Source organism: Barbus barbus (assembly GCF_936440315.1).
Source record: "Barbus barbus genome assembly, chromosome: 47".
Classification (NCBI taxonomy): domain Eukaryota; kingdom Metazoa; phylum Chordata; class Actinopteri; order Cypriniformes; family Cyprinidae; genus Barbus; species Barbus barbus.
Window position 1 is genome coordinate 2,003,011 of NC_136725.1, and position 25,311 is coordinate 2,028,321.

The following is a 25,311-nucleotide window of genomic DNA, read 5'->3' on the forward strand; positions in this document are numbered from 1 at the left end:
GGGGTGGTTTATGATAATAACAGCTCTGGAATAATGATTCTTTCAAACATGCCTGGCTCTAGGCAGTAATTCAAAGATCTCCTGTGAGAAATCCATCACCTCAGTATGATTTCAACTGGAATCAATAATTCAAAGTGTTCAAAGCGCATACTAATGCTCCATAAACATACCATGAGCGGCTGAAATAAAACGAATTATGAGCGGGCAGGTTTCAGATGTGAAACTCTAATGAGACAAACATGAAGCACGCTCATGGACCGTTTTTTATTTATCAGTATCAGTAAGTATTGTGCATATAAGCCTATATCAGCAGATATTGGATATTTAATTGTGCACGCTTATCCGCCAGTATTAACACTCAGGTCACCTTGCCTTCATCTAGCACTTTAGCATAATTCTTTGTAGATTTCAGAATGAAAATGCACCATTATAACGCTGTGAAGCACTTATTGTACTTTTAATGAGTTGGCGTGTCAAAATAGTTTATAAAATCAAGTGTCTGCCATTTATTGGTTATTGTGCATAACAAAAACTCTCATTTCAGAGTTATAGCTGTGAAATGCATCAATACTATGCATACAGTATAATTTTTGGTCGAAAAGCATTTCTGACCATTAAGTGAAAACGTTTGAATATAATCTGGGGAGAAAATAATATTCCTGGGCTGTAATCTGAATAAGTTTTTTCCACATCAATTTATCATTATTTATCACTGATGTACCCAGTAAAGAAACAATAAATAAAGCAAATCACTGTTGATTGTTCTGGTCTCATATTCTGTTCTTGTCCAGAATGGACAGAATAAGCTACAATGTGAACCAGATGTCATGCCAACAGTCAAAAGTCTGCCAGACTGTTTTATATTTGACTTCATGAATGATAATTCAAGCAGGGTTTTTCGTGTGAATTGCTATATGTGAAGTATCTTACATGCAGGAATCTGTTTGAGCTCCAACAGAGAATTATATCTGCATAAAGCTTTAAAGTTACAGCAGGAAAACATCACACTGGAATGAAGCAGAAAGTAAAAAGCAGTCTATGATGGTCACACATGTTTTTTAGTAAGAACCAAGTCTCTGTAGGCTGTGAGACACATTATGTGAACGTGGGGTGTAAATACAATCAAAAGTACCTCATCCAGGGACCTATTACAATTTTTGATGCAAATTTATATCAGCATGAAGTTATTTGAAAGACAAGCTTCAAAATTACTGGACACTTTTGGTTTTGTGTCACATTAAATTTTTCCCCCACTCATAATGTAAGGTTCCCTGCATCAAAAATGTTGCAATTTAGTTTTTCATGATCATTGTCTGCCCTCTCTGACCCTTACAATTACACAGACTGCTTTTGCTGGTGTACTTCCAAGACTTCTACATGTAAATGACATCAGTCATGACTGGCTAACCTGTTTGCATGTGAAATGAGAACAATACATAATCAAGGGTTTCTGTCATGTCAAGAACGGTATCAAATAAGCACCTGTCGCCAGTCAAACGGGGCTGAACTGTTTCAGAGGAAGGATTGTCATTGGCCACCTTCGCACTTCTCTTTCAGAGGAACACATTTTACAGTTTTGGCCCTTAATATTCCTGTACTATTGGCTGAAAATTTGGGAGAAAATTGAAAAGGGATCCCTTGAAGAAAAATGGAAGATCAATGAGAGGAGAATTAAGCTTTTTTTAAACTTCACCTGGATGCATTAAAAAAAATAAAAACTTTTTATTAGTTATTAATGTGAAACAATGCTTTCACCGCAGATGGAAGATATTATCAGACCGGCATGCAGGAACAGATTGCCAGGAACCGATTTATCATATCCCTGTTTACGACAAAATGCAGCTAATATAAAGCTAGCTTATTTTAAGGTTACAGATCACACTATGTGAGCACTAGCTAGCTAGAGTGCGATTTTGTAATGTTTACCTATAAAAATGTTTTCTGTTTGATAAGGCTGTTGAACGGAAAGACTCTGAGAGGCTCAGAATTCTTCTACTTGTCTTGACAGTGTGGTGGAGGAACAAGAAATGCTTTATGTATGCACTTGTAGGGCAGGAGAGTGAGTAGCATAAGCCAATGTCAAGAACAAAAGCTACAGTATCTGTTATGATGGATGGTGTCTGCAGTCAAGCGAGGGCCAAAGAATGGAGGAGCCACTGATAGAGCAGCACAGAGAGTAGTGCGGGACCCAGGCTGAGGATCATGGGTTTATTCTGCATGTCCACAGACTGAATCTTTCAAACAAGAATGTTGCCAAAAACAGCACTTGGATTAGTCCCCTTTCAACACTGAAATTTGAAGTCTGCCTTCAAATTATGCACGGCAGCCAAAACCCACTCATGCCCACCAGAGTAGGTGGCACATGGTGGCTGGCTCATCTTCTGAGAGCATTACACTCCGTTCCTCAGAGGAGCAGGTAGGCCGTGGATCTGTAAAGATAAGCAATCTAAACGTGCAGGATAACTGTTTATTATACTTTATTTGATTTGTAGCATGTACATTTATTTCAGTCACATTCTACCAAACAAGGCACACTCTTGACAAATCAAGGACAGCCGTAGAAGAACTTTCAGTGAACAGCGAACCATTTTTTCTGAGTGTGAAGAATATTTTAATAATATAAAGCAGTGGATCCCAAACCCGGGGGTCGCTGAAGATTTGCAAGGGGTGTCGCCGAGGAGTGGATTTGCATTTTCATTTGGACCGTCTGCTGTTTTTGTTCAAACCAATGCAAAAATCAGACTGAATTTTCAGGCACTGTTGTAAAGTTTAACAGGTTGATGGAAAATAAGTGAATGTGTAGTCTACAAATCTAAACAATTTGGATAATACGGTAGCTAGAATTATTAATACACCAGATAAAACACCTACAATCCTAATTTCGATTAATTTCCCTTTTCTTAAAAATGATGTAAAGTCTTAAATGTGAGGTTTTCCAATTACCATCTTTTTATGCCATTTTATCATTTAAAAATCTGTCCATCTTTGTTAACCCTCTGGGGTCTGAGGGTGTTTTGGGGGCCTGGAGAAGTTTTGACACCCTGACATGTGCTTTTTTCAGTTGCTTATAAACATATAAATGGCTAAAGTCTAATAACACCGTAAACAGCACAAAGTGGGCTACAATATTTGCAGCATTTATGTACATGATTGTGTGTTTGAGAAAGCAACGTTTATGTGTGGTTAGTAAAAAACTCAAATTTTGAAGTGACTGAAATAAGGCCATAAAACACATACAGAAGATTAGTTTACAAGACTTTTGAGAACTGGATCTTGTATTCTAGAGTTTTTGCTTCAAAATAATGTGAAAATCATCTTGTTTTCTTGCTCACAGAAAAACAATATATTGATTTAAATTTTGTAAATCACTTTTTGAGTATAAAGGGTCTATGCGAGAAGGCGTCAACCTTCACATTCACACCTGAGAAGACAAAGGCCTGCATAATGAGCCATTCAGTCAGGGAAGAGTTACAAGAAAGAATATGAGGACAAAATCAATTTATATATTTTTTGTTTGCAGTTTATTTAGAATATATTTAGCTATCACACAAAATAACTTGAGATTCACTTGCGAGTGCAGAACATTTTATTAGGAACAATCAAAGCTGACTCTTTAGCATCATTACTCCACAATCCTTCAGAAATCATTCTAATATTCTGATTTGCTGCTCAAAAAAAACATTTATTATTATTATTATTATTATTATGTTGATAACAGCTGAGAATAAAATTTATTTGATTTTTTTGATGAATAGAAAGAAGAACAGCATCGTTTGTAACATGATGTCTTTATCATCGCTTGTGTGCTAAGTAAAAGTTTTAATTCATATATATAGTGACTCCAAGCTTTTGAACCTGGCATTTTCAGTGTATATTGTTTACATGCTCTGACGGGAAAAAAACACACATTTTGAAATGATGGGTTATTTCTCTCAGCAGAAACAGAAAGTAGCTGGGATGAACTTGTTTGTTTGCATTCGCAATGTTTGAATGTGAAAGACAGGAACGGCGCGTGGGCATGACCGCTTTAGATACAGGAGTTAAGACGGGAAAACTGGACATCACTTTGGTTTCATACGGATTACTTTAACATAGAATATTTGTTTTGGGACGTGACTTACTTCATTTAAAAGTAGACATTTTAAGCTGTCCATACATATATTTCTGGTGTATTTGAGGCGAGTATTAACGGAGATTCATGTTGTTTTATTTACGTGTCTGTGAAGAGGTGACAGAGACAGAGCCGGCAGAGAACTGTTTATTTTCTCTATTTTTTAAAAGCATATTGTTTTGTTGTTATTATGACTATACTCAAATAAAAGTAGACCCTTTGCAGTTTAAAACGATACCTTGTTCTTATCTGTACGATCAAAACTCGTGGAGTATTTTTAGTTCTTTTCGCGTCATAAAGAAAATACGAGACGGCCCGTACCGGTGCGGGCTTCGACCCAGGGGGTTAATGTCATTACTTCAATGTTTCTGCTGTCGTTGCACTTATTAACAACTTAACAACTGATTTTTAATTTAACTTTCATTACATTTAAAAAAATATATATTTCTTTCGAAATTGAAAATTTGAATGGTAAAATAGGGGTCTCCTGGAAAAAAAGGTTGGGAACCACTGATCTAACAAACATTTTTCTAATCTCAAGAGTCTTTTGCACAGTGGAAAGATTCCATGGATGTTCAGGGTTTTTTATGAAAATATAGATGCCAATAAAGAACATTTATGTTTACGAGTGTAAAAGGCCTTTATGGCACTGACAGAAAAGTACTACTGAAATGTTCTACATGAGTGTGGCCAAACTCTGCTACAGTGTACATCAGCACAGCTGTGCTACTCAAGCACAAGGCACGAGTGTGAGGGAAAAAATTAATCAATTGTGGCAGATTACTCCTTTTATGTAGAAAACAGCAGAGGCAACCAACAGTTTGAAGGGCATTGCTCTGTCACAAAAAAAAGTGCTGCATCACTGAAGACTGCAACGATCAAACAGCTTGTGCAGATCATGAACAGCAGGTAGTGATGTCAGTTCTGGAGCAACGCAGGTAATCTGACACTTCTTACTATAGACACACATGCGCCACAGCTATGTTACAGAGGGACAATGTGTTTGTGATTGTTTTGTGACTATTAACCCTTTAATGTCCTCACTCAGTAACTTTACTGAAGCCCGAGAGTATTCTGCAGAATTCTTTCTGTTTTTGCCTGTGTTCGAATGCAGTATAGTTGGAAGGGTGTATCTTGACGATAAAATACATTTTATAATTTATGCATGCATGCTGGTGAATTGTGTGCATTTCTGTCCTGTGCCTTTTTAATTGGATTTTTAACGGGACTGGGACGTGATCCAGAGTTCAAGGCCTCATGAGCACAACAGCTCTTCATGTGTCGGAAGCAATGCACTAGCCCGGTACAAATTAAAGCTGTACTGCGAATAAACTACATTTAAATAAATACAATACAAGCTGTTTGTGTTGAGGGAAGCAAACGGCAGTTTTTAATAACTTGACATTTAAAGTGACGTTGCAAGTTCCGGTTTGAAATTGTAACATTTCCACAGATATTTTAGACATGGTAAAAATATAAATATATCTACCAGCCTCAGTGCCAGGTGAAGGAAAAAGGGCAAATATAGTTTTTACTGCCTCATTCTTCAGCTGCATTACACTGAAATGAGTCACAAGCATAAGAACCTTTTTGATTCCTGTGACGCGATCCCTTTATATGAGCGGGACAATATGGACAACAGCTGAAACAACCGCACATCAAAGTTATCAGTTATCTTAAGATTTCGTTTTTGTTTTCTAGTGCAAAGGACAGAGCATCTTCAAACACATCTGATGACGGTTTTATTAATATTATTCTCAGCAGGTTTGTCATCAGGTTGCTTAAGACGGCATGGTCACTTGCCAGACAATATGCCTTCATGTGAGGAGAGAGCCAATGGGCTGATGCATCATCAGGCTCATCTGTTCCCTACAGTGAGCTGGAGAGCGCGTGTGGCTCCTCAAGCAACCAGCATCCTACAGCCAACAGCATTCATGTCACCTTTACAATGTGGAAGAAGCCAATTTTACTTATTCGCCTGACGCTGGAGCACGGGTCTTAAACGTCTCCTGTTTGATGTGCTCGTAAAGACGTTCTGCGACTGAATAAATGCACTTCTTGTCAAGAAAAAAAGAGACAGAATTAGCCGTTATGAGTGGAGTGGCCAACCCTAGGCCCTGCCCCTGCGTTAACGGCGTTAAATAATTTTAACATGTTAAATTGAAAAAATTATTCGCCTGGGATAACACGCTAATTTTGACAGCACTATTTATTAGACATGCTAGCATTCACATTTATATCAAAATAAAAGTCTAGGGGCTGTCTAAATAAAAGTCTAACACTTATCAGCCAAGCAGAAAAACTTCTTGGCCGATGTTGTTAATATTCAAATATGCCAGTAATGCAAATATGGCATTATTTGGTTATGTATCGACCGGACACTGACAAAAATCCATTTTATATTTAAAAAGTCAGCCCACAGTAGGGATGGGCGATATCTTATCGTTTGCGATATACCGTTGAAAATTCTCCTCACGATAAAAATTTGTCTCCTCACGATAATAACGATAAGTCTAGTTGATGACGTAGTTTTGTGCGCGCCCGATTCACTGTTCACGTGCGGAGTGAAAACAAGCATGGCGGAAGGCGGACGTGAGGCTGACAGTGCGTTCACACCGGACGCGACTTGCGCGAATAAATCACGCTATTCGCACGTAGTTGGACGCGTGAACATTTTGGGTTTACTCGCTTCATTCGCGCGTGAAATTCACTGCACAACAGACGCGAATTCGCGTCATGAGCGGGGCTTCTACCAGGCGCACATGTATGACTGCCACAGAGAGCATATGTATAGAAATTCGCTCTAAACGCTCAATTCGCGCTGCGTCATTCGCACGAATTGCGCGGCAGGATGTCTATTCGCGTCTTTGCATTGACTTAAATATGCCATTTCTGAGATATTACAATTAATTAATTTCTAAAATGTTATGATATGGAAAGCCTGAAACAGATCACAGCAGTATAGCCATACACAGGCTTTCAGTCATCAGCAACGTGGTAAACGTGTGCCAGTAGCCTATGCATATGATTTAATATGAAGCGTCCGTAACGCATTATTATGGTTGATAAGAGCAATTAATGGAGATGAGCTGTTGATCATAATTAGCATGGCCATAAGTTGGCTGTGTACAGAAAGTTTCAAGTTAATTGCATTAGTAATACTATATGAAATAAACAATCTTTAAAACTTAATCTATATCTATATATATCTATATATATATATATATATATATATATATATATCTATATCTATATCTATATCTATATCTATATATTATCGTCATTTGTATCGTTATCGCAATAAATACCTGAAATTATCGTGATAAATTTTTTAGGCCATATCGCCCATCCCTAGCCCACAGTGAAATCTCATATCAAAAAACATTCTGATTGACTATGACTTTGTTGCTTCATACAGTATTTGGGCTTCACGGAGAACTAAAAAAAATGACTAAAAAATAACACATAGCGCAGGTTACGACATGGTGAATGGGCACAAATGTCATCTGTGGAAACTTTTCATCACACAGTTAAAAGCGTCTGATACATTGATTAAAGCACTTTACCGTTGATGTACTCTAATTGAATGAAATCTTTATAGGGTCTGTTTATTTCCCTGCTGCCCATTAAACTCACCTTATTTTATACCCTCATTAAAGCAGCACAGCTCAGTGCGACCTACAGGTTAATGGGCAGCATGCATGCCCTTCAGGATCTTTGATTCTACTTGATAATTCATGCATTGAGAAAGATTCACACTGATTAATATTATGGCCACCATCAGAATTAGATTTATTAGACATGAAGCCATAGCATCCCACTGTTGCCAAACACATACATGCTACATGCAACTCAAAGACATTACATTCATATGCATAACACAACGCTTTATAAAAACGTACAGGAGACCGTGTGAGTGTCTGTCTATTCTATAAAAAATAATGCATGCAGTTTCTTTGCGCAGCCTTGAAATGGTGGGGAAATGCATGTGTAGGATGAAACGCTGGCAGCAGTGGAGCCTGTCTCAGTGCGGCGCAGAGAACACACAGACAGGTCAATTCACTGCTGCTCAGAATAAACCTTCCACCGCCAGTATAGTGGGTACATGCCACACAGCGCTGTATATGTGCCTTCATTTCACAGCACACACTAAAAACACAATAAACCTATGTCGTTTTGTTGGTCTCACAGCTGCTGTCATTTTTCACAGGGAATATCATAAATAATCAACACACTGGCGAATACACCATCATGTCAAACAAGGCCTTCCTGCAGCAGTAAACCGTGGGTCTAGCAACACCAAAGTCATGGGATTGATTCCCAGGGAATGAATAAACAGAAAAAATGGCATAGCTTATATAGACACTACCAAATACAGTAAAAACAATAATACTCTGAAATACTATTACCGTTTAAAGTCATTTTTCTAGTTTTCTATTTTAAAGCTGCAGTCCGTAAGTTTTGCCTCTTTATCGCCATCTCTGTTTGAAAACCTGGAATTGCAGTTCCTTGCAGAATTATCTTCATTGCGTGGGCTGTACTCCGGCACGGCTCCAGCGCAGATGAATCGAATGTTTTGAGGTGAATGTGTCAGCAGTGAATAGCTGTCAGTCACCGCACCGGTGTGAATCCTATACTTAGTAATCACAGATTCTAGCCTACGTCTTGGTATATATGACCCAAATCAGAATTTTCACCATATATTGTCATCCACGCTTGTTTGACCAACTGAGGAAAAAAGCATTACCATAAATCACACTACCAATGGTGACTAAATCTAACGATCGGTTAGCTCATATCACATCACATTATTATTATACTTTATTCTCAAATTATGTTAACAACATCAGCATTGTGTGACTATGAGTATAGTGTGTATTAGCATGTAGATGTCAATTTCTGTACAGTCTAATATCTAGTTGTGGTCACGTGTGTGTTCCTGTCTAGTTCCGTTTTGTCCTTATTTGGTTTTTCCTGTCATTAGTTAATCATCGTTTATTCTTATCACCTGTTTTGTATTAATCTCGTTTGCTCCTTGATTTCCTTGTCTTGTCCTGTGTTCTCCCTTAGTCTTTGTCTGCTGTTATATGTCATTTGTATGCATCGTGTCTCCATGTTCCTGTGTTCCTTGGCTTTTGGTTTCTATTAAAGACGTTGTGAACGTTATCTCCTGAGTCTCCTCGCTCCAGGTGACCGTGACAATTGTCATACCATTCAAATTTCATATAAAGAAATTCTTTTAACCCAAAAAGCTAACTATGCTCCCTTCCAACTGGTTTTCTTTAAAATACAAATCTTGTGTAATCTCAGGCTATCTGTAATCAGAAACACATTTAAAACTGGAATATAATTTAATTTCATTCACATGTGTTTCATAAACACATAATCCTTTCTCGATCACAATCCGGCATCAAAATGATAAGTTTAATTATTCCAGCTGCTGTGAGAAAAGGCTATAAATGATCCGCCGCCTGCAGGATCCTCACATGCAATAGCATACAAGCCGGGACAACTGTTTACAGACATGATGTAATGACACAGTGCCATGCTCGAATCTCCCGCGAAAACCTACCCGTACCTCTCAAATTAGAAAACATTATTAGAAGATAACCGTTGTGAATCGGGCTAAAGTAAGGGGATAGTTTTGAACACCGGTTGGTAATGCCAGTCAATTGCTATTGATTTTGGATAATTTTTTACCAAAAAAAAGTTACAGACTGCAGCTTTAATATATTTTAAAATGTATGTAAATGTAATGTAAATTACTCCCATTTAATGTCACACAATCCTGCAGAAATCATTCTGATATGCTGATTTGCTACTCAAGAAACATTTTGGATTGCTTCATATTTTTGTGGAAACCAAGACACATTTTTTCAGGATTCTTAATGAACAAAATGTTAAAAAGGACAGCATTAATTTGAAATGGAAAGCATTTGTTACATTAGAAACTGGCTTTACTGTCACTGACCAATTTAAAGCATCCTTTAAAATCAGTAACACTTTACTTAAAGCCTTTATGTATATATGCATTATAAAGGGTAACACTTTATTTTGAGTCCACTTTAGACATTCTACTAACAGTAAGTAACTTTGCAACTACATGTAAACTAGCAGACATTAGAGTATTAGTAGACTGTCTGCTTAATATCTTCTAATACTTTATTTTGATGGATCAACAACATACAACATACTGAGCATAAGTATATGTCAACTTTTTCTACTAATCCTAAACCTACCCTACTGAGAGTAGACATGTAGTTGCAAATTAATGAGAATTAGTTTACATGTAGTTGCAAAGTTACTTATAGTTAGTAGAATGTCTAAAGTGGACTATCAAAATAAAGTGTAACCTAAATAATTATTACCAAATTTAAAATGCATAATGTAACAATGAACTGATAAGTGTTATTAAGTATTAACTATGATTAAAATTATTCATGAGACTGAACAATGCATTATAAGGTGCATGACAAGGCATAATTAATGCATTATAACTACATTTATAATGAATTATACATAAAGGCTTTAAATAAAGTGTTACCAAAAAATAAAATAAAAATTAAAAACAGTAGCTTTGGCTAAATGCATCTTCCAAACGCAAAAATATCAAATAGTAATGTCAAATGCTGCGTTGTCTCCGTTGTGTGAATCCAAAACATCTGATGACCTCAATTTCAGGACTTTAAAAAATCCTCGGGTATGTGGTACAACCCTTTAATGATGTGGTTTAAAGAGCGATTAATTGGATTGGTTATGACACAGATTAAAGTGTAATATGAGCTTTCCCTGTGGACCAAAGAATGAGTTGAGATGATTACATCTATTTATCTCATTAACAAGAATATCAATATTTCAGTAACATTCTTCTCTAGAGACGACTACCTTCCACAACTAGCTAAAGGTCACATTTAGATTACTCAGAAATAAAACATTCAGCAGATTAATCCTTCTGGAGATCCCTTAATCATGGACAGTGAGCACGTTTACATGTGCACCAGAAAGCTTGAGATGTGAATGCAGTTTACATGCACTGTGAACAGGTGCTCTGAAAAAACAGAGGTGTTAATTATCGGACCTAAAAGCCTCCACATGTAATAACCTAGAACACTATCTAACACTTGACGGCTGCTCTGTCAATTCTTCTTCATCAGTTAGGAACCTAGGTGTGCTGTTTGATAGCAATCTTTCATTTGAAAGCCATGTTTCTAGCATCTGTAAAACTGGGGTTTTCCATCTCAAAAATATATCTAAATTGCGACCTATGCTCTCAACGTCAAATGCAGAAATACTAATTCATGCGTTTATGACTTCAAGGTTAGACTATTGTAATGCTTTATTGGGTGGTTGTTCTGCACGCTTGATCAACAAACTACAGTTGGTCCAAAATGCAGCAGCTAGAGTCTTTACTAGAACCAGGAAGTATGACCATATTAGCCCGGTTCTGTCAACACTGCATTGGCTCCCTATCAAACATCGTATAGATCTTAAAATCTTGTTAATTACTTATAAAGCCCTGAATGGCTTAGATCCTCAGTACTTGAGCGAGCTCTTATCACATTATAGTCCTCCAGGTCTGCTGCGTTCTCAAAACTCTGGCCGTTTGATAATACCTAGAATATCAAAATCAACTGCGGGCGGCAGATCCTTTTCCTATTTAGCACCCAAACTCTGGAACAATCTACCTAACACTGTTCGGGAGGCAGACACACTCTGTCAGTTTAAATCTAGATTAAACACACATCTCTTTAACCTGGTTTACACATAACACACTAATACACTTCTATTATTCAAATCCGTTAAAGGATTGTTAGTCTGCATTAATTAGATCAACCAGAACCGGGAACACTCCCCATAACACATGATGTACTCGAACTAAAAATACTGAACTACGAAATTGCAACAATATAAAAATAGAAATATAATACATTCATACATTTAAAATTTTAATTAAATCAATAAGTAAACAATAATATCCTGGTCAGAGGAGAACTGGCCCCCGACTGAGTCTGGTTTCTCCCAAGGTTTTTTCCTCCATTCTGTCTCAGAGGGAGTTTTGGTTCCTTGCCGCTGTCGCCTCTGTCTTGCTCAGTTGGGGACACTTAATTTCTAGTGATTATCATCAGTTTGATTTCACAGATACTATTTAAACTAAACTGAGCTAGACAATGACATCACTGAATTCAATAATGAAATGCCTTTAACTGAAAATTTAGTGTTTAATATTATTATACATTACTGACCCTCTATCCTCCAGTTTGATACTGTTAAGTGCTTTGACACAATCTGTATTGTTAAAAGCTCTATATAAATAAAGCTGACTTGACTTGACTTGACTTTAAATGCATACCTCGGGTCTTTAGCGACCAGGGACATCATTCTCTACTCTCTCCCTCCATTTTTATAAATGAGACATCAAATTTCTTAGTATTACTCAATCTATTTATTATAAACAATATAACAAGAAAAAAATAGTAAAATATAAAAGAAAGCCTGTTTTCTGATTAATTTTTTGTAAAAAGTGTATAGGATCGCTAGAGACCCGAGATATGTAAATGTGTATGTATATTTTCCTGCACAACTATATTTACATATTTGATGACTCTTGAATGGATCTTTATTCCTTGAGGTGGCACTGTTTGATACACAATGATAGGATATATAGGTCCAGGTCGCTAAAGATTCCATTCAGCTAAAGAAAACATTCATGCATTTAAGGGTTAAGGAAAATCACTATAAGCAACTTCCCAAAAAGTTGATTGAAAATCACAAAGCAGGGGTTTCAAGAATATTTCGACTTGTACTAAATATCCTTTGAATACTGAATCAATAATGAAGAAATTGAACCAGTAATTATGGCAGTGCTGTGAATCTACCAACATCTGGCTGTGAAAACTGTTGCCATCAGCTTAGATAGAACCCCCAATTGCTCCCCGGGCGCTACAGCATGGCTGCCCACTGCTCCGGGTGTGTGTTCACGGTGTGTGTGTGTGTGTGTGTGTGTGTGTGTGTGTGTGTGTGTGTGTGTGTGTGCATTTGTTCACTACTCACTGCTGTGTGTGTGCACTTGGATGGGTTAAACGCAGAGCACCAATTTCGAGTATGGGTCACCATACTTGACAATACGTCACGACTTAAAAAAAAAAAAAAAAAAAAAACTTTACCATAAACATAATAACACAGACATATAAAATTAATACCGTACAACAGGTAGGGCAACATATTAAACCATAAAATTACTAAACAAATATGATTTATAGTTCAAATAGAGGTTTTCACAAAACAAAAAAACCTTCACATTTCAGTATTTAAACCATTTTTAAGAAAAAGAAAAGGAGTCAAAAGTATCAATCATTGTTTAGATTTTTAGAAGGCACATTTGCTTCGCTTATTGATCCACCAGTTCACATTCACAACTGTGTTTGCTGCTTAAAAACAGATTAAAACGGATTAAAACAGATTTAACGGATTAAATTTAATAAATCGGTTTAATAAATTAAACGGATTTAACGGATTAAAACATGGGTAGATTTTCACATTGGTCTGAACAAAAACAGCAGACGAACAGCAGGCTTATTGAACATGTAAATTCATTCTCTGCCAGTAGGTGGAAAGACCTGTACTCTGTACTCATAAATGCTACTTTATCAAGACAATCAGTTCCCTTCAGTACTACATTCATACAACAACACCTGCCCCACGTTTTGACTTGAAATGTGCATCGTTCATATTTATTCAATGAAATAATAACCTTCTGAAGTTTAATCCTGTCATATCATGATTCTAGTCTTTTTGTCCCCACATTTAAGATCTCTTGAAATTACAATAAAGACTTTTATTCTACCCTTTAAGGCATTTTGGACTTTCAATGGCTTTAATTCTGATAAAACTAAATGTAAGACTTAAGGACCCATGGAAACCCTATAAAAGAATAAAAGCATCACTACACTGGGATCTGCAACACTGAAGAATAAGCTGTCCTCTACTTGTGTAAAGCAGCAGTTGTCTAAAGATAGCCACTGTGATTTTCCATCTAATATACAGTTATTAATCTTTTGACCTTTGATTTAACACTTTATTTTCAGACAGATGAGCTGCGTCACATCGCCTGCGTTTATAAACCTGATATCACACAATCATTGCATAAGCATCCTGCCATAAAGACAAACCATCTCTATTAAATTAAACACTTGAAATGTTCATGCTTTTTTTTAAGTTCTGGACCAGCAGAAGAACAATCTGAATAATTTAGATCAGTTCTCTCCAAATGAATATGTATCAAAGTCTCTAACAAGATTAATTAAACTGACAATTAAGCAGAGTGATCAAGACAACTGAGCAATACAGGTGTCATTCATTGTAAAGAAAGACGCACAAGCACACTTCACAAGCAAAGTGTTTGTTTGCCAGGTTTAAAATGACAATACAATAGATCTAGTGTTGAAAATGAAGGTTTATGTTTCTGCTGAATTCATCACAGGTCACCGTGTCTTGCCCAAGAGCCTGGCAAACACCTTCAGCGTTATGTGTGTTGAGTCCAACAAAAATAGGTCTGATAAGAATAGAAGCATCATAAGTGTGGCGGCAGTGATTGGTGTCTCATTACATGGAGGCGTTCAGTCACTCATGTCTCTGTTTTAAAGGCCAGACCTCCAACAAATCCAAAGATTGCAAAGATTTCAAAGGATTTCAGTATACCAGGACAAGAGCAGGACCTGAACATTCAAGCGCTACTCCTGTAAATCCCTGTCAACTGGTCAACAGTGATCTTATCAGGCATCATTCAGTATATATACGTCTCTAGACCTGAGTCATGTCTAGTTCCTCCTTACATGGTGAAGTTTATAGCTCAGCTTGCATACTATGCCTGCTGGAGCATGACGGGTCCACTCCACCGCTGTAATCAGGTGGATCAATGACCGACACACACTGCTGTCAGTGTGAACACCCAGTAATATTTAAAGGCCACCTTTTATGCAAAATTCACGGACAAATTGGCAGTGTGTGTACACAACCACCCTATAATGATAAAAATCCACCCGCTCCTTTTTTTAATCACCATAAGTCATAAGTAGTGTCTCAGAGCAAGCATTTGCAGAATCTGTCAAATGTGATGTCACATTTTACAAGCCCCGCCCACTTCTGTTAACAGACACTGCAGTACATTTACATTTATTCATTTAGCTGACGCTTTTATCCAAAGCGACTTACAATTGCTATATATGTCAGAGGTCGCACGCCTCTGGAGCAACTAGGGGGTTAAGTGTCTTGCTCAGGGACACATTGGTGTCTCACAGTGGATTCGAACCCGGGTCTCTCACACCAAAGGCATGTGTCTTATCCACTGCGCCATCACCACCCACATACACAGTATTAGCAGAGGCTCCGCCCTGAGTGAACCGCACACAATCCGGAGGATTTGGTTTTCACACTATAGTAAAATAAAAGACCGCTTCATAAAACAGAGAAGGTGGACATGTTGGTATTCTTGTGTAAAAAAAACGTGCAATTCCTGTCACCGACAGCCAGTTTAGTTTTACTTTTCTTTTTATTTTCATTTTAAGAAGCTTGTTATCTTTGCTGTTTACCTCACGTTACGCTATGGAGGCTTTCTTTAATTTGTTTAGTTTTTTTATTTATTTGATTCCTCGGTGTTTGCTAGCATTCTGTAATTTATTAGTCGGTATATAATATAGCATGTGGTGTATGCCATGCCTCGTCTTACTCGTTTTTGTTAATAAACGTTATGTAAGATAGATTGTCATTACAGCCCACTGTTTTATTGTTGTGCTTTTTAAAGAAGAATAACAATGAATCCATCTTTTGTTTTTGTCTTAAAAAGTGAAAGGTGTATAGATATGAGCAAAACAGACAATTCGCTTTTCTTGTAAAATGTGACACCAAGATCGCAAATTCAAAAGTGAAAGCACACGAAGCTCGGCTTATAACACAATGAAAAATAATGCGTTGAATGGTGAACACTTTCGTTACCATATAACTATTAACTATGATAAAAATTCATCAGCATGCATTGATTAACCCCATGTTGTAGCAAAAACAAAACAAAAACAAAAGCAACCAAATTATGTACTCATGCGACCAACTGAGAAAGATAGTCGCAAAAGAAGGACCAGTGGGAAGAATGAGTCTAGAGCCCTGTATTGTTTGGCTCATATTAACAGCGCAGACAGCAGTAGGTACTGTATATTACACTGCTGTCACTTAATACACAGATCTAATATAAACACGCAATATCTTTCCCAGCTGTTTACCTTCACAGACATGTTTGTTTTTAACAAACTTGTATGTATTTGACAGTTAAAGCACAATAAGACATGAAAGAGAACTTAGTTTAGTACTCACATGCCGTGTGTGTGCTCAGAAAACCAAAAGCTCATTTGCGAGTACTTGTTGAATTTGGACATACCACACTTTTGCTGTACTGTTTTTCACATCATATATAGAAGGGAAGTACTTGATTTCAAATGAGGTGTCAGAGTTTGGGAACAAAGCCTTAAACTTTATGCGCAATTGCACTACTAATATGCATTCCATCAACAAACAAGGCTCAGCTATGAGTAACTAAGTTAGCTATGGCTAAAGACCATCAATGAAATGCATTTTTCACATTAATCTTCAGTAGCTAACACAAATATACAGTTAACTTCTGGATATCAGTTTGGTCAAAATCATCAGCCACATACGTCACAACTGCAAACAAGGCTATAATCATAAACACAGCAACATTAAACGTGTGAACATTTCAATAATACATAATGGTCAGCCACCAACTAGAGTGTGTAACTCAATCAGATATTTGATGTCTCAAAAGAGACTGTTTAATACTGCAAGAGATATGTGACAAACTGTTCCATGTGCGTGGTGTTTGCCAATCAAGCTGAGACACGCAGTCTTTCACAGTTACTGACACTGATGCTTTCAAGTTTATTTGAGTCTGTCTCCACAGTTGTCCTGAAAAGATGCTCTTAACAAGCCACAGTGTTTCTCTGGTTTCTGCACATAAAAATGCCAGTAAACTTTAAGTTACGCGCTATAGCGAGAAAGAGAGAGCGCTCCCGCCGTGATGCGCTTTCATAACAGCACATTGAAACACGGACAAAGACAGAATTTACTAGATTTCACATTCTACAAAGGTCTCATTATAATGCTATGTTTATAGCAGATTTGTGCTATATTTTCATCTACATTATCAAGTGATTCCTGAAATTGTCTGCGCGTTATCAAAGGCATCCGAAGTACGAAAACTACTGAAATGGAAGTATGCCTACTGTTGCACAAATATGATGAAAAAAGCACTGCTGCCTTATTATAACATCATTATTTTTTTTTTTAAAGAAACAGCTAAAAGCAATATGACCGTCTTAAATAATTCAGTCAATATCAGGCATTGCATTTGAGCATGAAACTAAACACTGGTAATATGCAGCGCATTCAGTGTGTTAATAATAGGGTTGTAACGGTATGAGATTTTCACGGTATGATAAGGAAATATCACGGTTTCACGGTATATATTAAGCAATAATTCTTATCAGTAACAATGACTCTTAAAAGAATAAAAACAAGTTATTTGAGTGAACAAATCCTTTATTGCAACAAACTGTCAAACTCTGTCATTTCAGCAGAGTGAAGCAGCCGAAATAAATTACATATGCGCGGGTGAGATTATTATATATTATTTTTTTTCATTATTTTTTTTAAACCATAGATATGCAAATGTTTACGGTATGATAACCGTGTACGCTCAAACCGTGATAGACCGTCATACCGGTATATCGTTACAACCCTAGTTAATAAATGTTAATATCCCAACGCATCCTATATTAGATGAATCAGATAGGTATGTAGCTAACCCAGACATCAATACATGACTTCGAAGTAGGGGTCGACCGATTATCGGCCTGGCCGATTATTGGCACCGATATGAAGCATTTTTATGATAATCGGCATCAGTCATTTTCAAAACCGATGTGCCGATAAAATTATTTAATTTTGAAACGCGCTATTTGGCTCTGATGCAGCCTGTCGGAACTCACCACTCTGTGGCCTAGAGCAGTCTCCGCCCACCGCGCATCTGATTTGTTGAGAGTCAGGAGTCCGACCAATCAACGTGGAAGACTAAAGGCGCTCTCACACCGAAAGCGCTTGCTAACTGGTGCTGCTTCATCACGCATCAGTTACCTCTCAAAGGCAGCAGCAGACCTTGCACAAGTTGCAATAAATTACAATCCACTACACTGAAGTTGTAAAAACCTCAATTTTATCTATTTATGGTTTCCGAGATGGGGGAAATGCATGGGGAATCGCGGAATCCAGTCATATGGAATTTACTGTATAACGCGGAATCACGGAATTAGTCAAAGTTTGGATGAATTAATCAAAAGTAGGTCAGTACACTTAAATTGACTCATGATATGGACTATCTGTAAACATTAAGCTGCAAAAAGACTATTTAAATATGAATTCTACATGTTCGGCGTGTCTCTGTATATGTGAATGGCACAGATGCGCGGTTTTGACACACACACACACACACACACACACACACACACACACTGAAGTGCGCGACGCTCGCGGTGTTTTCCGCATCTGCCATGTCACTAAATGAGGACATAAATACATGAACATCATCCCCAGAACTGCTCTGAGAGTTACTTCATGAGCATTTGACTGTTTCGTTTGAGTAAAACAATCGTCATATCATAAATAGGCTACAGAAACTTAAGAGGTCCTCACGGCAACCCGTCAAAATAAAAGTTCGGTTTATTTACTAATGCTACTACAATTATTACAACTTTTGTTTAAAAGAACAATCACACAATACGCTATTTCTTCCATGTTTTAATTTTAATAGTAAACACATTTGTTTGCCAAAAAATAGAGTTCAACTCTCATTTGATTAAAATATAAATTAAATTAATGTTTTATGCCTTCATTTGCACTGCTCTGTAAATGAAAACTAATGGAAATTACGGTCACATAGGCCAAGACTAAGATACTGTCACATAGGCCAAGATTAAGATACTGTCACATAGGCCAAGACTAAGATACTGTCACATAGGCCAAGACTAAGATACTGTCACATAGGCCAAGATTAGGATGACGGAAATTGGGACATTTCAATAGGCTATTGAACCAAGTGAGCCTGTAACAGGCTATTAGTGTTATAGTTTCATTAAAATAGTTGCGGTCTTCTTCGCAACTTCTACAATGGAGCTATGAAGACAATTCAATTATTTACACTTATTATATACATTGCACTTTTTAAATTAATCAATTGATGTGCATTAGATGATGAATTGAATAGTCACCTCTTGTAGGTTATGATTTAGTCAACCGAAAATAATTAATGAAGAATTATGAGAGGTTATGCTATTACACATACATTTCTAACATGTAAATTATTGAAGCCAAATACTTACATTTCCCCAAGCTGTTTAGCTGTAGTATTTAGTATTCATAGGCTTAATCATGAAGCATACAGTGGCCCCACTTTTAACTCTCTCTTTATATATTACCCTTATTGTAGATGGATGCATGGGGGAAGACAAGAGTAAGAAGTGCAACCAACACTAGGGAAGGCCGTTTTTGTCTGAGCCCTTGTTATTCTTAATTTTGACATTCATTTTCATTTTTACACCAGACATATATATCGGTTCAATATATCGGTTATCGGTCTACTTGGTCTGTAATAATCGGTATCGGCATCGGCCCTGAAAAACACATATCGGTCGACCCCTACTTCGAAGCCATGCATCTCTCTCTTCTCACGTCTATATTTTGGACTGCATGCTGTGGCCAGCTAAACTATCAGAGCTCAGGGTGCCGCCCAACATGTTTCTTTGTGAACTCGTCATGACACTGTGCCTCATTTACAAAACAAAACGCTCCGATCAATCCTCTGGCACGATCCGGGGTGCCATTACAAATAAACTATCCACTTGTTCCTTACGCTGGGATGCTTCTGATATCTGTACAAAGATGTGAACGAGCTGTTTAAACCAAACGCGTCAGAAAGTGAACACTCATCAGTATACTGTATCCAGTGTAGACAAGATAGCGGCAGTGATTGTCCTTTCTGTTTGCTTTCGACGTGACCCAACAATCAGGGTAAGTGTCAGCCGTTAAGGATATACTTTATATCTTGGAAAATATATTTAAAAACTCTCTTGCATTCAAGATGTTATGTCTGAAAATGTCTCTTAAACCTTATGAAACCAAATAGTACAAAGTGTACATCTTTAATCTGCAAATAACCTTACTTTTATTAAATGTCCCTTCTGTTTTTGTTTTAAAAATAAAGCGAGTTTGCATCATTTACTGATATGTAATTAATCGCATAAGTTGACAGCCCCAAAATATATGTGCATTTTATAAGCCGCTCTGCAATCCAGATAACATGAAGAAAACAGAAATTAGAAGCACTTTTCTCCCAAACTTATGATCTAATAATACCATAAAATATTACGTTCTCCTACAAAGGTGCTGCTTGCGCTATGCGGATCAGTCAACCATTTACCAGAGTTCCTTCAGATGCCAACCAAGAATTATGAAAGGACAAAATGATCCATCAATATATTTTGAGTTGTGGCAGGCTGATTTTACTGCAGAAAATAAGACGGTGACTCACACAACTGAAAACTTGACCTTGTGCTACAATTTACTAAAAATGTGCTGGAAAACATGATTCTGACCTTGCCGTCTCAGACCTTAATAAAGCTGTCTGATTGGTTTGCTAGATGGAAGGCAATTCCACAGCACTGAACGAACTAAACCTAGACTAGATAACCACAATCCATGGCAAGACTTCTTGTGACCTAACATCAAAAAGATATATTTGACACCAAAATGAAGCACTCTTCTCTCATTAAGGCAGATAGCTTGTGAGTCATTCAGTATGGTGATACCTGCGAGCAGGCCATAAAAAGCTCATCAAGTAGCCAGCTCATGGAGTTGGCAGAGGACAGTCACGACAGACGCTCGGCAAGGGCACTCGCTTTTGGTGCAGCTTTATATAACGCCTTATAAAGTGCTCACGGAAGTTACTGCCAACTTATTAAGCATGCAATACACATCCTGTCAGTGTGTTAAGTGTATTCATTTTATTAAAGCGTGACATAAAAGGTGCACTATCCGGAAGAGGTGTTAGTGCTGGCGGGGGGGTATTTAATTATTTAAGTCCACTGATTTTGGCAGATCAAACTCATTTGAGCCCGAGTCCACATGGGGCTGCTTTGGCCTGTCGCTGATTGAGCTCGGCTGCAGTGATGGTGCCAGAACCGGACATATCAGAGGAAACACGGGACAAGGATGTCTAGCAGGTGGGCCACCGATCTGATGATCAGGTCTGGGCAGGTGCATGTAATCTGGATTATGTAATCAGATTCCCAAAATTAAAGTTTTCCACTGTTTAATGCATTCTATGATGCCGATATAAAAAAAGGGAATATATTTTCTCTTTATTTTGCTTTTTTTTTTTTTTTATCAACATGGTATGTTTAATGGTAAATTTAAACAAGTTAGATTAAAAAAAAGGAAAGTAGACAGCATTGTGTGTTACAGAATATCACCAGGCTCAAAGGACCTGGAGCAGATGAATTCTACTCTGAATATTTTTGTATCCATCAAGCTGGTTTATAATGTCATGTATCCCTTCACACGTCATCTCAAAGAGGAATGCTGAGAGATTTGTTTGAGACTTACCTTCAGCAGCTCCCGGGGGAAATCTTGTCCTCCATTGAGTCCGTCCAGGTTATTGATGAATTCCTGGCACGTCATCTTCTTCCCGATATTCTGTGGGGCATGAGAAACATTTATTGGACTGTTAATGGGACAGGATGGCACTGTATCACCCTGATTTAACCCTGCGAGTCCGACACGAACTGACACCACTGACAGCAGCAGAGGAGGGGGTCTCTAATCAATTCATGCTGACATCCCAGCATGCACTCCTACAATGACTGTAAATCAGTCAGTCCTGCTTTCTCATCAAATTTACAAACTGCCATTAAACATAAGGAACATAAGGCGGGAGGCCAAAACCTTATATCACAGTATTTATCACTATGAAATCTTTTTTATTTAATGTAATTGTTCCTAGAAATTCCATGTAAAACACAGTAAATCACACTAACGTAACATTTAAAAAAAAAAAAATGGATTATTTTGTTCAGTATTGATCTGTTAAATGAATTTAAAAAACACAATAAAGACGTATGGTAGAAATGATTTCTTTTCAAATAAATGCTGTTATTTTGAACATTTTATTTATCAAAGAATGCTAAATAAAGTAAACAGGTTTAAATTACATTTGAATAATGAGTGCTTTTTTATAATATGCATTCAGCAACACTTTATTTTAAGGTGTCCTTGTTACACATTACATGTATTTACTATTATAATAACACTTACACTTTTACAGAAATGCCTTGGTGCTTTACCACAGAGCAAGTTTTATTGCTGGGTGATATGACAATATAAAAAGATGATATAATTGACTCTCCAGTAACTAGACCCTGTTAGATCTCTTTATATCGTATTTAAGGTTGTCTATATATGCAAATATATCAGTGAAGCAGTGACACATAACACGTTCAAAAGCAAATAAGAGATTTAAATACTGGCCCGGTTAAGATAATAAATATATATAAATAGAAAACACTTATTTAAAATTTTAATATTTCACAATATAACTGTTTTTTACTATTTTTGGTCAAATAAATGCAGGCTTGAAGAGCATATATAAAAAAAACTTTGGAACTGTAGTCTGCATATAATGTCTATTTTTGAAAAAATAAACAAATACATAAAAATACTTCATATTATTTGATTGTTTTCTCTTTATATTTTGTATATTGATTGATGCAAAGCTAAAGTCTGTTTATAAATTATGTCTGACATCGTATAATGTCAAGCTCATGTAATAATTCAGAGACTGACGCACTTGATTAAGTTCTGCTGGAGGAGGTGACACCTTTAATTTAATGTACAGGATTAAGAATATCTATGACAATCCGGAACTGATCTAATGTAATCTGCAGTATGTAATCACTAACTAATGACAAATCTGCCCTGAACATTTGCTCTGGGCTATTTCATAGTTGAGCTCTGAGCGATCACAGTCCACAGTGTAACTGAATTTATATATATAAACCCCTCTGAACAATACCAAAAGATGCATTTCTAACGATTACTAACACAATTCATGGAAAGATGGCAAAATCTAAACAATTCCTTAATAAAAAAATGTCCTTAATATCTGTCAAATAAATAAATTAGCCAATTTTGTTTAAATGAAGGATTGCAGAAATGAGTACACCCTCGATTTAATTCAACAAATGTATAATATTCTAGTACTTAGTACTTCATCCATAATTTTAAGCATACTGCTCTAACCCTTCTTGGCACTTGATCACAAACTGCATCCCAAATGTCTTCCTTTGTGCTAAGAAATAAGTCTCCTGACAAATGAATGATTTAGTGGGCTTTTTAACACTTTTAACGGTCAAGAAATTGCTTCTCTCTCAATGTTTTGGTGCAATATACCCGTTTTTATTTAGTTCTACTGAGTAACTTTGAGGAGGTGTACTTATTTTTGCAACAACATTTTATCATTTTGATAAGAAAGTCTTATTTTCCTTAATAATTTTGGCATGCTGCTTTGGTAATTAATCAAGCAGACGTGCTGGAACATTACGTCTCTTTAGAATCCTAAGATGTCTTCTAAGTAAAAAGTAATTGCTGAATTTGTTCAGTTTTCAGAGAGGGTGAGCTCATTTCTGCTGTGCACTGTATATAGTGTGCTCATGTTTAACTACAAATCACTTCATATTAAAATACAAATATTCACTGAATGACTCTGAATGAGCATTTTTGCAGTTTTGTGAGAAAGCAAATTACCAAAATACGTGAGGAAGAAAATGTTTCATTTTCATGGCGTTGGTATAACAGATCGTACAGAGAAAATGTCACAGAGTCATACAATTGCTACATCTCACAATACGAACAACACTGTGTCTGTGACCCGCCGTATAATTCACGATTTCCAGAGGAACTTTAAGTATTTCACAAGCGCCTACGGTTGCCACATACACCGACTGCCGCTATTATACATCCTCTACAATTACTCTGTCTGAACCTTGATTTCTGCTTCACAGCATCAGATTGCTGCTTTTATAATGTCATAGATGAAGACTGACGGAGCATTCTAAGATAAAGCGCAGACGGTGTTTGTTCCACTGACTTTACTGTTCCTGCCAGCACCAGCAGAGTTTGTAGGTGGATGGCACTGACAAATGTTCAGACTGGCACGAGATATCAAAGAGAGACACGGGCTGCTTCGAAATACACGATTCCACAAGATCTCACGCTGCAGTTTCATCGGTGAAGCGATGCTATAGCCTCGTGTCATCCATCACTTTAACAGCACATCAAGCCATTTTTCTCTCTCTGTATGATTTGACATGGGACTGCAGCACAGACCACAAAGTCAGCAAAGACTGACAGAATAAAACGCTATTTTGCAAGAACAACAAATCATTCTCAAAAAAAACAACCCATTTGGGCCTTGCTCAGTAACCAGATTTTATACACACATATATACAGTGCAAACAGTGTTTATTCCACTGCCCTCAAAATCTCATTCTCATTATTGTAATGCAGAAAATGACTACTTCAATTAAATTGTGAATAAATCATGCAAGTTATAATGAATGCAATTAATGCTACTTTAAAGTAGTAAAGGATGACTTCTATTATCTATTACAAATAGCTGATATATAATGAAATGTTTGCATTATTGGAAAATGCAGTTAATTGTCTTGTCCCAAAAAAAACTAATCTGAAAGAACACAGGACATGGCTTGAGGAGTGCTGTGTTTTTACAAAACCATTTTTTATGTTTCTTCTGCTTAATAAGACTGAATTTATTTAATCAAAAATACAGTAAAATTATGAAATACTATTCTAGCTTTTTTACATTAAACTGTAATGTATTTCTGTGATCAAAACTGAATTTTCAGCATCATTACTCCAGTCTTCAGTGTCACACCATCCTAATATGCGGATTTGCTTCAAGAAACATTTCTGATAATAGTTAATAGTTATTTCTGAAAATAGTTGTGCTGCTTCATGTTTTTGTGGAAACCTATTTTTTTTCAGGATTCTTTCAAAATTCAGAAGAA

The 25,311-nt window shown here is 36.8% G+C and overlaps 1 protein-coding gene across 3 annotated transcripts in view; it reads right to left on the reverse strand.

Annotated features, from left to right (window-relative positions):
* Positions 1–25,311, reverse strand: part of psd3l (pleckstrin and Sec7 domain containing 3, like) — a 113,591-nt gene that overhangs the window by 31,399 nt on the left and 56,881 nt on the right. For all 3 annotated transcript variants that reach the window (XM_079410169.1, XM_079410170.1, XM_079410171.1), the window contains one exon: positions 21,833–21,922. In XM_079410169.1, coding sequence (XP_079266295.1) covers positions 21,833–21,922 — 90 coding nt within the window. The remainder of the gene's footprint in view (positions 1–21,832; positions 21,923–25,311) is intronic.